Source organism: Hylobates moloch, unplaced genomic scaffold (genome assembly GCF_009828535.3).
Source record: "Hylobates moloch isolate HMO894 unplaced genomic scaffold, HMol_V3 SCAFFOLD_12, whole genome shotgun sequence".
NCBI lineage: Eukaryota > Metazoa > Chordata > Mammalia > Primates > Hylobatidae > Hylobates > Hylobates moloch.
In genome coordinates this window covers 37,329,497-37,345,371 of record NW_026652287.1, presented here as the reverse complement: position 1 = coordinate 37,345,371, position 15,875 = coordinate 37,329,497, and the positions used below count along the sequence as shown (strand labels likewise).

Genomic DNA, 15,875 nt, shown 5'->3' with positions numbered 1-15,875 from the left:
GTGCAATGGTGCGATCTCAGCTCACTGCAACCTCCGCCTCCCAGGTTTAAGAGCTTCTCCTCTTGGCACAAGGTCTCCTTGTCTGTTCCATGAAAGGAGAGAGCTGGAGGGCCACAGAAGGCCTTTTGTAGCCAGGCCTGGAAGTAGCAGGCACCAGCTCCACACACCTGTTGGCCAGGATCAGAAACTTGAACTCCTGGCCTCAAGTGATCCGCCCGCCTTAGCCTCCCAAATGTTGCGATTATGGGTGTCAGCCACTGCATCCAGCCAGATTGCTAATGTTTACTGAGTGCCTTTATCTACCAGACACTGTCCTATGTGCTTTTGATAAATTAACTCATTTAATCCTCATAACTGCTATTATTATCACCCACATGGCACAGAGGCAGAAACTGAGGCACAGAGAGGTTAGGTAACTTTTCAGAGGTCACAAAGCTCACATGTACCACGGCAACATTCCTTCCAAGGGGGTCTGTACTCTCATCCACTCTGTGGTCTTCCTGGCTGCCCATAATCAATGTTCAGTATATGAGAATAAATGTCAGGAAATGTGGTTGCTAGAACAGTTATACACAGGCCTCTTTTCTGCCACATGCAGGAAAAGTACTGTGAATCTCCTCGCATAAAATATCTCTAGGGTTTGACCTTTCTGTTCCCCAAATACTCACCAGAAAAAAGGTTTCCAATCCTTCTAATATGAGCAACAATCCTTCTCCATAAACCTGCCAAGAAAATAGCAATAAAATTCAAACATTCTCCATCACGTGACTGTCATGCTTGATATTCAAAGCACCAGCAGACTGGCATAAAGCACTGCAGGGATCTGCAGCAGGAAGAAAGATCATTCTTCCATTCCATAAATATTTATGAAGCAATTAGTGGGCACCCGGCACTCTTCTGGCTGCTGGAATAGAGCAGTAAACACGACAGATTTGTCCTCACGAACCTTCTATGCGTGGAACCAGCCAGACACTGTAGACTGGCTACTCCAAGGCCATTTCAAGCTCCCTTCCATGCCAACATTTCTCAGCCCACAGGCAGGAAGGGCAAATATTTCCCAGCCTCCCTTGCAGCTAGGGGGAGGTCAAGCTCTGGCCTATGCAGATTGATGGGGGCACTTCTGGAAAGTCCTTGCTGTCCTGCTACAAAACAGCAGGACAGCAAACATGTTGGATTAGAGGCATTGCTAGCATACCCCTCCCACTTGGAAGGACAAAACACTGTGTAGAGATTCACACTGTGAACTTTTTTTTCGAGAAGTGATTCAGGAATTAGACAGGAAATCCGATTCAGGAATTAGACAGGAAATCTGAAGGAATCCACAGTCCCTTTCAAGGAAGTGACAGGCTGCAGCGTATACTGTGACTCAAGTGAAGGGCTGCGAGTCCCCAGGGTGTGAGACGGGGAAAGACTGTCTGCAGGATACATGCCCCCACCACTCCAGGGAGCCTGAAAGTCCAGTCTCTGGGGCAAGGCCTTAACCCTATTCAGTGCAGGATATGACTTGGGGAGGTTCATGGAATATAAGTAGGAGCTGTGGGAAGAACCCTGTGTGCACTCCCAGATCCCAGTATGGACCCAGGGAAGCCATTCCTTGTTGTTCCTCACAGGGCACCCTGTAGTGGTCAGCCAAAAAGTTCAGGTGGTGGTCGCAGGCTGAAAGAAGCCCCCAGCTGGGTTTCATGAGATAACTGTGGGTGGAGGTGAACTTCTTCACTCACATGGGGTGAATGAAAAGCAAGCTGCAGACACGTGTGCAGGACCCTGGCACATGGCTAGGTGGGACAGATGGGGAGGGGCATGGCCTGAAAGCAGTGGTTGCTATCTCTGCAAGGAAAGCTTACGACTCGGGGGCATTTGCACGTTCTGAGGGCAGGCTGCCTGGAACTTAGCTCACCACTGCCAGTGGAACAGGGTGGGAAGGGATCTGCCTCACCGAGTGTGTGGGATCTGTGTGGGGCTTACTGCCACCTGCTACTCCCCACTCCCTGCACAAACTCTTCTGTGCAGCAGAGGCAGAAATATTCCTCTCTGGATTATCAGCACATGGGTCTGAAAACCACCCCCACCCCCTGATACCCACAGGAGCTGCTGCTTGCCCTGCACAGGGAGAGTTAGAGCACAAAACTGCCTGACCCAGCCCACACCTGGCTTTGCCCTGCTACCCGCCCTGGTGGCTTAATACAAAGGACAGAAACTTTTGGGAACTCTGTGGCTCTGCCCATTGCCTGAGAAACAAGAGTAGCCACCCTGGGCAACATAGGGCAAGTGAACATCCCACTGCTACTCCTGCAGCTGGTGCTCCACCTGCTGGGTGGAGGCCAACCAACACAGTCCATGACAGCATCTCCTGGTAGGATAACACTGCGCCCAGGAAGGAGAAAATGGCTGTATGTCCTCAGCTATCACCACTGCGTGCACCACTCTGGCTAACCAGGAGGTCCTGAGTCTGTCCACGTGATCAGTTCATTACTACTATAACTAGCATTCAAGGAAGCCAACATACTAAGGCTGTCTATAACCAAGGAATCTCACAGAGCCTGTGTCTCTCTCCTGCCACCCCCATTAGAGCTAGCGCTGCTTCCCATTGCTGGGAGTTTCGAGGACAGGTGACATTACCGGATTCCTTGGAGACATTCCCAAGAACCAGCCTGGAGTGTGGCAGCTTCACTGGGTGGCTAGACCCAGAGGAACAATAACACTCACTGTAGTCTGGTGCCCAGTGACTCCTATCCTAGGGGAATGGGGAGTGCACCACATCAAGGCAACACCCCATGGGACAAAAGAATCTGGACAGCAGGCCTTAAAAATCAGATCTTTCTGCTGGTGGGAAGTTTCTTTCAGCAGGGACACAGTTTCAGTGCTGGGCTCAGCATGGAAAGCCCACAGCTCTAACCCAACCATCAGACAGCCCTGGTGTGCGTGAAGGGTCTTGGAGAAGGGGATGTCTTTCCCCTCTCTTCCATCGCCACAGGCACAGTTGGGGTTTCTCCCATGGGAGCTCAGCATGGGTGCAACTATAGACAGCCTTTCTGGAACACATCAGCGTGACTGCATCCCCGCAGGAGGAGCCCCTCTAGGTTTAGGCTTGCACAAGAGACAGATTCATGGTTCCTGTCTACTTGGAACACCGACATTCCTGCAGATGAAAAGAGGTGCCTGTCTGATCTGAATAGCTGGAGCACTGGATCACGAGTGTGTCTAAGAGGTGGATGGCTTTCCAGCTGACCTGGAAGGGGAGCTGAGGTGGCTCCAACCCTTCTGCCTGATAAGACCACGGTGCACAGCTGGGCATGGTGGCTCACAGCTGTAATCCCAGCACTTTGGGAGGCCGAGGTGGGCGAATCACCTGAGGTCGGGAGTTCGAGACCAGCCTGACCAACATGGAGAAACCCTGTCTCTACTAAAAATACAAAATTAGCTGAGCATGGTGGCAAGTGCCTGTAATCCCAGCTACTCAGGAGACTGCGACAGGAGAATTGCTTGAACCTGGGAGGCGGAGGTTGTGGGGTGAGCCAAGATCATGCCATTGTACTCCAGCCTGGGCAACAAGAGCCAAAGTGTCTCAAAAAAAAAAAAAAAAAAGTCTCGGTGCAACTCAGCAAGAGCTCCTCCCGCCACCTCTGTCAAGGCTGGGACCTTTGCTCACCATTGGGTGTTGCATTTACTCACATGCTTTGGCCACAATCACTTCCTATGCACTCCCCTACAGACCTGAAGCCTGAACCATCAAACCAGTCAATAAAATACTGGGGAAAAAAGTGCATGCCTTGTGGGGAAAGAGTTAAGCTTCAAGAGACTTCTACCATTCCAGCCCTGTAGGCAACAGTGAACTTGCTCACACAGTGAGCACATCGCTTCTACAACCAGCATATGAGAAAGCCATCTCACAAAGACTGCCTATATCCAAGGAACTCTTACAGTCTTCACCCCTGAAAGCACCAAGGACCAAATTAGGCTATAATTAGCTAGGGACATTAAAGTCACATCCTTAAGTGGAAAAAAGAAAAACAAAAACACAGTCAAATCAAACGTAAATTCAAGAATAATTAAAAGAAATAGTCTACTCAAATGAGAAGGAATCAGAAAAGTAACTTTGGTAATACGACAAAAATGGTTCTACAGCACCCCCAAAAGATCACACTACCTCTCCAGCAGTAGATCCAAATCAAGATGAAGTCTTTGAAATACCAGATAAAGAATTCAAATGGGCACCAAACGAATCATACATGTAATGTTCCTAGGACAATGGCTGGCCTCAAGCAAGTGTGCGGTCCACATTATCATCAGGGATTCATGACGAAGTAGGATGCTTACCTTGCCAGGTCCGAGGATTCATTAACTGGCCTGCACCTGCAAAAGAGTAGAAGCAGGGGGAATGTTTATCTGTACAACAAAGTTCCTAGTTATAATATAAAAAATACAGATGACCTGCAGGGATATTTCATTAATAGAAATGGCAGCCATGGGCTCCAATGGCAGCCAATGGCACTCGAGAGCCAATTTTGCACCTCTCTTCCAACTCTGTGCTCAGTGACCTCACGTTGGTAGCCTGAAGTTGGCCATGGTGGGAACATTTACACCACAGGAATTGGTGAATTTACAGCACAGGAAATGGGAACATTTACACACTACATATCAGGAGTTTTGTTTTTGTTTTTTAGAGAGAAAGCTTAGCGGACCCACTGGAGAAGTAACACTCAGACCCATCTCACACCTTTAGTCAACCATTTGGAGGTTGGAGATAGATAGATACCCTTTTAAGGTTTGTTTTTAACCAAGCTATGGTGAACACCAATGTCAAAGAACAACATCAGCCTGGGCGTAGTGGTTTACGCCTGTAATCCCAGCACTTTGGGAGGCTGAGGCAGTGAATCACTTGAGGTCAGGAGTTCAAGACCAGCCTGGCCAACATGGTGAAATCCTGTCCCTACCAAAAATACAAAAATTAGCCAGGCATGGTGGCGCACGCCTGTAGTCCCAGTTACTTGGGAGGAGAGTTGCTTAAGCCTGGGAGGTGGAGGGTGCAGTGAACTGAGATCACACCACTGCACTCCAGCCTGGGCAACAGAGCAAAACTCTGTCTCAAAAAAACAAACAACAAAAAAAGTCAAAGCATAAGAACTAGTACAGTGCCTGGCACACAGGAGGTCCCATGAATATGCATTTTAGAATGATGAATGGTTCAGGGTGTGAACTCAATAATGATCCTAAAAATAAGATTAACATATAATGAAACACTCCCACGTGTCAGGCTTGGCTCTAAGCATTTTACATACATGAGGTCATTTAAACCCCACATCAAATATACGAGACTGGGACTACGTACTATTGTCTCCATTTTAGGAAGGGGAAATTGGGTCACAGAGAATTTAAGCAGCTTTCCAGAGTGAGCAATGCAGGAGAAGCAGAGCCGGGATGTGGATCCAGGCAGACAGGCTTTGTATCAGAACCACCACACTATTCCCCTAGAGATCCACCACCCAGTTCTCCTACAGATCCCCACGTCTGCACTCACTGACCAGCAGTGTGGGTGAGTCAAGCATCCTTCCCACGACTTGGTGGATCTCAGCAAAATGGAAGGGACAAAAGCATCTGCCTCTTAGGGTACTGAAGGGGTTAAATGTTAAATGAGGGACCAGGTAATGATTGCTAATGTTTATCGGGTGCCATTATCTACCAGGCACTGTCCTACAAGCTTTCGATGAATTAACTCATCAAATATTCATAACTACTATTATTATCACCCACATGGCACAGAGGCAGAAACTGAGGCACAGAGAGGTTAAGTAACTTTTCAGAGGTCACAAAGCTCACATGTACCAGAGCAACATTCCTTCCAATGGGGTCTGTACTCTCATCCACTCTGTGGTCATCCTGGCTGCCCAATTATATGAGAATAAATGTCAGGAAATGCAGTTGCTAGAACAATTACATACAGGTCTCTCTTCTGCCATGAGTAGGAAAAGTACTGTGAATCTCCTTGCATAAAATATCTCTAGGCTTTGACCTTTCTGTTCCCCAAATACTCACCAAAAATATATTCCCTAATGCCTTCAATGTTACCAAGAGCACTTCCCCATAAACCTGCCAAGAAAAGAGCAATAAAATTCAAACATTCTCCATCACGTGACTGTCATGCTTGATATTCAAAGCACCAGCAGACTGGCATAAAGCAGTGCAGGGATCTGCAGCAGGAAGAAAGATCTTTCTTCCATTCCATAAATATTTATGAAGCAATTAGTGGGCACCCGGCGCTCTTCTGGCTGCTGGAATAGAGCAATAAACAAGACAGATAAGGTCCTTGTCCTCACAAACCTTCTATGGGTGGAGCCAGCCAGGCACTGTAGACTGGCTACCCCAAGGCCATTTCAAGCTCCCTTCCATGCCAACACTTCTCAGCACACAGGCAGGAAGGGCAAATATTTCCCAGCCTCCCTTGCAGCTAGGGGAAGGTCAAGCTCTGGTCCATGCGCATTGCTGGGGGGACTTCTGCAAAGTGCTTGTTCTCCTTCTCAGAAGGAGCAGGCCAGGTATGGTGGCATGTAACTCTAGTCTCAGCTACTTGGGAGGCTGAGGCAGGAAGATCGCTTGAGGCCAGGAGTTCGAGACCCGTATTGGGCTATGACTGTGCTTCTGCACTGCAGCCTGAGTGACAGAGAGAGACCCTGACTTTAAAAAAAGAAAAAAGGCCAGGCGCGATGGCTCACGCTTGTAATCCCAGCACTTTGGGAGGCCGAGGTGGGCGGATCACGAGGTCAGGAGATCGAGACCACGGTGAAACCCCGTCTCTACTAAAAATACAAAAAAATTAGCCGGGCATGGTGGCGGGCGCCTGTAGTCCCAGCTACTCAGAGAGGCTGAGGCAGGAGAATGGCGTGAACCCGGGAGGCGGAGCTTGCAGTGAGCCGAGATTGCGCCACTGCACTCCAGCCTGGGTGACAGAGCGAGACTCCGTCTCAAAAAACAAAAAGTTGCAGCTTCATTGGATGCAGCAGCCATCCTGTGGTGTGGAGGAGTTCAGCATGAGGGTGACAGTTAATATGCTAAGGATGGAGGAGCAGAAACCCAGAATAAACCTGGGTCCTGCTTAATGTTGCACAGCTAAACCAATGTCACCAGCCACCTATCTTTGTATTATTTATTTATTTTGAGATGGGGTCTCGCTCTGTTGCCCAGGCTGGAGTGCAGTGGTGTGATCTCGGCTCACTGCAACCTCTGCCTCCCAGATTCAAGTGATTCTCCTGCTTCAGCCTCCTGACTGGCTGGGATTACAGGCATGCGCCACCACGCCCTGCTAATTTTTGTATTTTTTTTAGTAGAGACGGGGTTTCACCATGTTGGCCCGTCTGGTCTCGAACTCTTGACCTCAAGTGATCTGCCCGCCTCGGTCTCCCATAGTGCTGAGATTTCAGGTGTGAGTCACGGTGCCCGGCCTGTCTTTTCCTTTTGTGAGAAAATTAATCCCACATTTCCTCAGGACACTGTGGTTGGTTAGTGACTTTTAGCCAAACACATTTGTATATGATACAGGGAGACATAAAAAATGAATAATCAGCCAGGCATGATGGCTCACGCCTGTAATGCTAACACTTTGGGAGAGTGAGGTGGGTGGATCAATCGAAGTCAAGAGTTTAAAATCAGCCTGGCCAACATGGTGAAACCCTATCTCTACTAAAAATACAAAAATTAGCCAGGCCTGGTGGTATGCACCTATAGTCCCAGCTACTCGGGAGGCTGAGGCAGGAGAATAACTTGAACCTGGGAGGTTGCAGTGAGCAGAGATCACACCACTGTACTCCAGCCTGGGTGACAGAGTGAGACTCCATCTCAAAAAAAAAAAAAAAAGATACACCCATTAGGATGGCTGGTATCCAAAAAACCCCAGAAAACAATAAGTGTTGATTAAGAGGTGGAGAAATTGGAACCCTGGTACACCATTGGGCAGAATATAAAATGGTACAGCCACTGTGGAAAATGGTATGGTCGTTCCTCAAAAAAAAAATTTTTTTTTTTTTTTGAGACAGCCCAGGCTGGGGCGCAATGGCGCGATCTCGGCTCACTGCAACCTCCGCCTCTCAGGATCAAGCGATTCTCCTGCCTCAGCCTCCCGAGTAACTGGAACTACAGGCATGCACTACCACACCCAGCTAATTTTGTATTTTTTGTAGAGATGGGGTTTCACCATGTTGGTCAGGCTGGTCTCCAACTCCCGACCTCAGGTGATCCACCCGTCTCGACCTCCCAAAGTGCTGGGATTACAGGCATTAGCCACCACACCCGGCCTCAAAATTTTAAAAGCAGAATTACCACATACATGATCCAGCAATTCTACCTCTGAGTATATACCCAAAAGAATTGAAAGCAGGGTCTCAAAGAGATATTCATAGACCCATGTGCATGGCAGCTTCCTTCACAACAGCCAAAAGGTGAAAGCAATCCATGTGTCCATCGATGGATGAATTGATAAGCAAAATGTGGTATATTCGTACAATGGAATATGATTCAGCCATAAAAAGGAAGGAAATTCGGACCCATGGTACAACATGGATGAACTTCAAAGTCATTTTCCTCAGTGAAATCAGACACAAAAAGACAAACACTGCATGATTCCATTTACATGTCATACTCAGAGTAGTCAAAATCATAGAGGCAGAAGGTAGCATTGTGGTTGTCAGGAGCTAAGGGAGGGGGTGACAGGGACTTAGTATTCAATGGGCGTAGAGTTCCAGTTTTACAAGATGAAAAGGGTTATGGAGATGGATGGTGGTGATGGTTGCACAACATTATGAATGTATTGTATTTATACCACTGTACTCGACACTTTAAAATGGTTAAAATGGCAAATTTTATGTTATGTGTATTTTATAATAATAAATAAAAAGCACCCTGGTGTGTGAGGGGAGGGATAAGAGACATGTACAGAACCACTTCAGTAGGTGATACATACATCCAAGGAAATAATAATGTTATAGGGAGTAGCTGGGAGTGACAATTTCAGAATATCTGATGCCCAAGACCAGATTTAGCAAAGAGATGGTGGGGATAGGAGACAGGAGCCAGGCTTGGCAATGTAAAGGACCCCTTCTGTCCAGACCAGAGAAAGGGGGAAGATCCCCTTCATCCTACCTCATTCTCCTCCCCTGAGAACACCCTTCCATCTACCAGGTTGCCAAAGCTGAAACCTTTGATGTCATCTCTGATTCTCCTTACTCTCCACATCCAATCCAGGTGTAATTCTTCTTCATCTGTCTCCAGGTTTCCAGAGTCCATCCACTTCCCTCCCATATCCACTCTGGTACCCAACCTTAAACTGCCATTGTCTGTCACCAGGACCATTAGCTTCTCAACTGCTCCCAACTTCTAAGTTTACACACCCACCCCAATCCATGCTTGGAGAGAGAGAGAGAGAGAGAGAGATCTTTTACAATATAAACTGAATCGGTCACCACCCTAATTAAACTGCCTCCCTGGCGCTCCCATTGCACTTGGAATCCAAACTACACTTCATCTGTGTCCTTCAGGATCCCATATGATCTGGACCCTGCCTACCTCTCCAGCCCTCTCTCCCAGCCTCATTCAGGAGGCTCCAGCCTTACTGTTCTTCTCATTGGTTCTAGAGTAAGACAAGCATGGTCCTGGCTTAGGGTCTGATATGGTTAAGCTTTATGTCCCCACCCAAATCTCTTGAGTTGTAATCCCCAGATGTTGAGGGAGAGACCTGGTGGGAGGTAATCGGATCATGGGGGCAGTTCCCCCCGTGCTGTACTCATGATAGTGAGTGAGTTCTCACGAGATCTGATGGTTTTATAAGCGTTGGGTAGCTCTTCTTTGGTTTGCTCTTCTCTCTCCTGCCACCATGTGAAGAAGGTTCTTGCTTCCCCTTCACCTTCTGCCATGATTGTAAGTTTCCTGAGGCCTCCCCAGCCATGTGAAACTGTGAGTCAATTAAACCTCCTTTGTCTACAAATTACCCAGTCTCGGGTAGTATCTTTATAGCAGTATGAAAATGGACTAATATAGGGTCTCTGTATTTGCTTTTCCCTCTGTCCATGATGCTTTTCCCCTAAGATATCTGCATGGCTTCACTTTTCATCAGGTCCATGCTCAAAGGCCATCTCCTGTCAGAAGCTCTGACCATCAATTAAAAATAATACTGTTGTCACTCTCCAGTCCCTTACCATGAATTATTTTTCAAGATAGCTTTTACTATGATCTGCCATTATAATATATACTTATTTTTGTGTGTGTTCATTCATCATCTCCTTCCCTAGAGTGCAAACTTCATTAGGGAACGAGCCTTCACTGTCCTGCTCATGATTGAATCCCCTGCATTTAAAATAGTATCAGGCTCCTAGAGTGTCTCAAAAGTGTATGCTAAAATCATGGAGATTCAACCATTCTTGAATTCCTATCATGTGCTGGGCATTTGGCTGAGTGTTTTATTTGTGGATCATACCTAACTCTCACACCCACATTTTGAGATAAGTACTTTGCCTATGAGAAAACCGAGGCTCAGGTAACATAAATTACTTTTTCAAGCTGGCATGGTTGGTCCCATGTAGGGGAGCTGTCTGCGCAGCAGGGTAAAGCCTTCAGACCCTGAGTGCTGAGAAGATTATGAAGCCACAACTAAAAGTGATACCAGTGTATAAGCTACAGTCAAGGACATTTAATCAAGTTCTGATTTTACTCACTATGACTGTTTTGATTGTTTTTGGTTTTTGTTGTAATTTTTTCTGGAAATATCCTACTTAAAAAAAATTGTATGCCCCTTGCTTTGCTGGTGCCCAAAACACACTCTAGTTTTTTGGTTTTTTGTTTGTTTTGAGACAGGATCTTTCTCTGCCATCCAGGCTGGAGTGCAGTGGAGCAATCATAACTCACTGCAGCCTTGAACTCCCAGGCTGAAGTGATCCTTCCACTGCCTCAGCCTCCTGAGTAGCTGGGACCACAGGCACATGCCACAATGCCTGGCTAATTTTTAAATCTTTTGTAGAGACACAGTGTTGCTATGTTGCCGAGGTTGGTCTCAGACTCCCAGTCTCAAGGGATCCTCCCATGTCAGCCTCCCAAAGCACCATGTAATCCCAAACACATTCTGAATCTGCTTATTGGAAGCCACAGCCCTGGACTTGAGCCCCTCTATTAAGCTCCCTCTCCTGGATTGTTTGGTAGGATATCAGGTATCTGCCACATTAAGGAGACCTTTGAGAGACACTGAAGACTCAGCAGGAGGAACACACCATTCCTCTTTCTGGAAGCTTACCAAGTCCTTTTCTTTCCCCCCAGAAATTTAAGAGCTGGGCAAACTAGACCCTCAGGAGGAAAATTCTTGCCTCTCCTCCACTTCCCACCCCCTTTTAATACCCTCTGACCCCAGCGCTGACCTCTCAGGAAAGTCAGGTCTCTCTCAGGGTGAGTTCTGACCAGTCTTCCCCTCTTGAATTTGCTTCCGAAGTGGGTTATGGAAACACGGGCCCCCAGTGCAGGGAAGCCAGCGTGGTGAGGGGTGAACTCGAACCAGGTCTCTGCAGAGGAAATACAAGGGCAAGTGAGTCCCAGCACAGAACCTGGAATGTAGTGGGTGTGCAGGAAAAAAAAAAATCTATTAATGAGGAATTACAACCATGACAGGAGAATGTTAGAGATGGACGGTGTGGTATCAGTAACCACTGGGGATCTCATCCTCAGACCTGAGACTTTACGCTGCTGATGGCAGCTCATAACTTCCACAGCAGCCTGTTTCCAATATTTTCCAGAGCTTGAACCCTCAGCCCTCCCTCTCTCTTCTGTCTCATTGTGGCTGCAACTCCATGGAATCCTGGAGTGCAAAGGAAGAGTGTAGCCACACGATTGCACAGAGGATTGTCTGTGGGCATAAATCTAATGCATGATTCCAATGTGAGTCATTAGAATATTCCAGGGAAGAAAATGACATGATCAGATTTTCATCCTGGAAACTTCCATCAGGTAGCCAGGAAAGGAGGTGGACAGCTTGGGCTGGGCGGGCCAGTGAGGAACTGATTACAAGAGTCTCCCAGGAGACTGGGAGACCTGGTCTGGGGGTGATGTAGAAGAGCACAAAGGATGAAAATGATGAGGGGGTGATTTCTAGGTCTGCAAAGGACTGAATTTGTGGGGCTTATGGAAAGGACGGAGTCAGCTGTATCTGCTCTGGTGAGAAAACAGTACAAGGATCCACACCGAGGAGAGAGATAAAACATTCACGGCCGGGCATGGTGGCTCACGCCTGTAATCCCAGCACTTTGGGAGGCAGAGGTGGGTGGATCACCTAAGGTCAGGAGTTCGAGACCAGCCTGATTAACATGGTGAGACCCCGTCTCTACTAAAAATACAAAAATTAGCCGGGCGTGATGGCGCATGCCTATAATCCCAGCTACTTGGGAGGCTGAGGCAGGAGAATCACTTGAACCCGGGAGGCAGAGGTTGCAGTGAGCCGAGGTCGTGCCATTACACTTCAGCCTGGGCAACAAGAGCAAAACTCTGTCTCAAACAAACAAATAGACAAACACCATTCACACTGGGGGCTTCTGAGCCTTGAGATGCCAGGAGACGTCCAACCACAGGTAACTGGTAACATTGCCTGATGTGTTGTGAGAAACCAGGACACAGTTGCTGAACAAGTGAGTGCATTTTATGCTTAGGAAATAGGGTAAGGAGGTCTGGATCTCAGGAGAGAGATGAGCTCAAAAGAGAAACTGGAATGTCTGGAGAGCTGCCAGCATTTGGGTGATAATTGGACCTATGGAGAAGGAAGACATCTAAAAACTGAGAGACGGCCAGGCACGGTGGCTCACGCCTATAATCCCAGCACTTTGGGAGGCCGAGGCAGGTGGATCACCTGAGGTCAGGAGTTCGAGACCAGCCTGACCAACAGGGAGAAACCACGTCTCTACTAAAAATACAAAAGTAGCCGGGCATGATGGCGCATGCCTGTAATCCCAGCTACTCAGGAGGCTGAGGCAGAAGAATCGCTTGAACCTGGGAGGTGGAGGTTGTGGTGAACCAAGATCGTGCCATTGCACTCCAGCCTGGGCAACAAGAGAGAAACTCCGTCTCAAAAGAAAAAAAAAAAAAAAGTGAGAGACAGCCCCCGCCGCCCCACCCACCCCACCGTCCTTCAAACATCCCTTATTACAGTTTTCTTTCCTTTTTTTCTTTTGTCCCTCCTCTCCTCTCTTTTCTTTTTTCTTTCTTCTTTTTGGGGGGACAGGGTCTTACTTTGTCACCCAGGCCATAGTGCAATGGTGCAATCACAGCTCACTGAAGCCTTGAATTCCTGGGCTCCAGTGATCCTCCTGCCTCAGTCTCCTGGGTAGATTCTTCAGGTTCCTGCCACCATGCTTGGCTAATTTATTGGTTTTGTTTTTTGTTTTTCATTTTTTTTAATGTTGTTGTTTTGAGATGGGGTCTCACTATGTTGCCTAGGGTGATCTCTAACTCCTGGTTTCAGGCAATCCTCCCACCTCAGCCTCCCAAAGCACTGGGATTACAAGCGTGAACCACCATGTTGGCCTCTTAAAGGTTTTCTTGATCCATGCGAAGCAAGTGCATGTCCTCTGGTCACTTCTGGGACTTCCCTCTTCTCTCCTCTAAGCTGAGCACCCTGTTTTCTGCAATCCTGAGCCCTTCCCTCTTCCTGGCTCCCCAAGGGAAGGGCAGGGAAACATTCTTCCATTTCACTCCGTGCTGTTCCATCCCTTACTTCCTCTCCCTCCCTCTAAATGTTTGCTTACCTGGTGCTCTTGCCTCCTGCCAGGAAGGTTGCAGGTCGTTGTCAATGGCTGCAAATATCGGGTAGGGTAGTGTTCCCTCTTCCACAGGCTCCTTCATATTGGACAAATGAGACTCTGGCAGCTTTGGGAGAAGGTGCCAAGACAAAGTGTGAAGGAGGCATGTGGGTCCCACAGGGTGGAACCTCTGCACGTAGGCCACTTTTTTTTGTTGTTAGAGGGGTCTCAGTCTGTCACCCAGGCTAGAGTGCAGTGGTACAATCATGGCCCACTGCAGCCTCAACCTCCTGGGCTCCAGCAATCCACCTGCCTCAGCCTCCCAAGTAGCTGGGACTACAGATGCATGTCACCATGCCCGGCTAATTTATTTTTTGATAGAGACAGGCTCTTGCTATGTTGCCCAGGCTGGTCTCGAACTCATGGCTTCAAGCAATCCTCCCCCCTTGGCCACCCAAAGTGCTTGGATAGGCTAGGTGCAGTGGCTCATACCCATAATCCCAGTACTTGGGGAGGCTGAGGTGGAAGGATCACTAGAGCCCAGGATTTGGAGACCACCCTGAGCAACAAAGTAAAACCCTGTCTCTAAAAAAAAAAAAAATAATAATAATAATAATAATAATAATAATTTGTCAGGCCCAGTGGTGTGTGCCTGTAGTCCCAGCTACTTGGGAGGCTGAGCTGGGAGGAGTGCTTGAGCCCAGGAGGTCAAGGCTGCAGTGAGCTGTGATTGCACCACTGCACTCCAGCCTGGGCGACAGAGTGAAACCCTGTCTCAAGAACAAACAAAACAAACAAAAAACAACAAAAACCCAAAGTGTTAGGATAGGCTGGATACAGTGGCTCATATCCGTAATCCCAGCACTTTGGGAGGCTGAGATGGGAGGATCACTTGAACCCAGTAGTTGGAGGATTGCTTGAGCTCAGGAGTTTGAGAACAGCCTGGGCAATATAGCGAGATCCCTGTCTCTACAAAAAAAATTTAAAAATTAGCCAGGCATGGTGGTGCACGCCTGTTGCCCCAGCTTACTCAAAAGGCGGAGGCAAGAGGATTGCTTGAGACCAGGAGGTCGAAGCTGCAGTGAGCCATGATCTCGCCACTGCACTCCAGCCTGGGTGACAGAGCAAGACCCTGTCTCAAAAATAAAATGAAATAAAATAAAATAAAATAAAAATAGTGAATTCAAGACATCAAATGGCCAAGGAGAGATGGACAGGAAAGTTGCCTTGGGTCTGACACTTTCCCTATTTCTGCCTTATTCCATCATAAGTCCTGATTGTTCTTCTTGCCCTGGATGTCTGTGTATCTTTCTAGTAAATCGTATCACTTTATTTTTCGCATAAACGAATCAGAGTCAATTTCTGTCACTTGCAACCACAGTAATCCTGATATACTTTAGTTTTGAGGCATCAACCGAAGTGCCCATATTTTGATGCCTTGAAAGTCCTGACGGACTTAAAAGGTGGTGCTGGTCAGGATCTTTGGTAACCCCACACCCTGAGACCCCTTCCTCCCCCCACCCCAGGACCCCAGCTGGGAATGACTTACTTCTCTGGTTTGCTTGGAGATAACCATGTAGGCCCAGAAGTCGGTCAGAGAGTAATTCTCAGACCTCGCTGCTTGGATGGTTTTCTGTAGGCTCTTAGCTAAGTCCCACTCCTGTTGGGTAAATCGACGTTTCAGGTCAGCCTCGAGAGCTTCCATGTCACCATCGTTGGTGTAGAGAGAAGATATTGCCCTGGAGGACAGAGGAAGAGAGTGAGTTGGGCATTTTAAGTGTGGACGATGAAGACTGGGGAAGGATGTGTGCGAGGAGGTCCTTCACAGGAACACCTGCCTCGTGGAGAGGGAGACACACAGAGGAAATGGAAAATTTACATTAAATAAATATAACTACAGAACAATCAAGTTCAAAGGAGGACTCAAAATCATCTGGGACAATCCTTCCATTTCATTAGCAAGAAAATGAGAGCACGATGGGAGAAAGGCCTCATCAAATGTTTGTTGCAGCCAGCACTTAGTAAAGGTTTATATGTGACAGCAACAAACTGTCTTTAGTCTTTTATACCTATTAACTCACATAATCCTATAAAATCAATGAATGGGGCCAGGTGTGGTGG

General features: G+C 47.6%; 1 protein-coding gene across 4 annotated transcripts in view; it reads right to left on the bottom strand.

Moving 5' to 3' along the window:
• PLA2G4C (phospholipase A2 group IVC) overlaps positions 1–15,875 on the bottom strand; it is a 53,207-nt gene that overhangs the window by 28,427 nt on the left and 8,905 nt on the right. For all 4 annotated transcript variants that reach the window (XM_058424808.1, XM_032169311.2, XM_032169310.2 and 1 more), the window contains exons 5-10: positions 15,304–15,493; positions 13,761–13,881; positions 11,391–11,531; positions 6,034–6,087; positions 4,318–4,353; positions 669–722 (exon numbers count right to left, since the gene is read on the bottom strand). In XM_058424808.1, the coding sequence (XP_058280791.1) occupies positions 669–722; positions 4,318–4,353; positions 6,034–6,087; positions 11,391–11,531; positions 13,761–13,881; positions 15,304–15,493 (596 nt within the window). The remainder of the gene's footprint in view (positions 1–668; positions 723–4,317; positions 4,354–6,033; positions 6,088–11,390; positions 11,532–13,760; positions 13,882–15,303; positions 15,494–15,875) is intronic.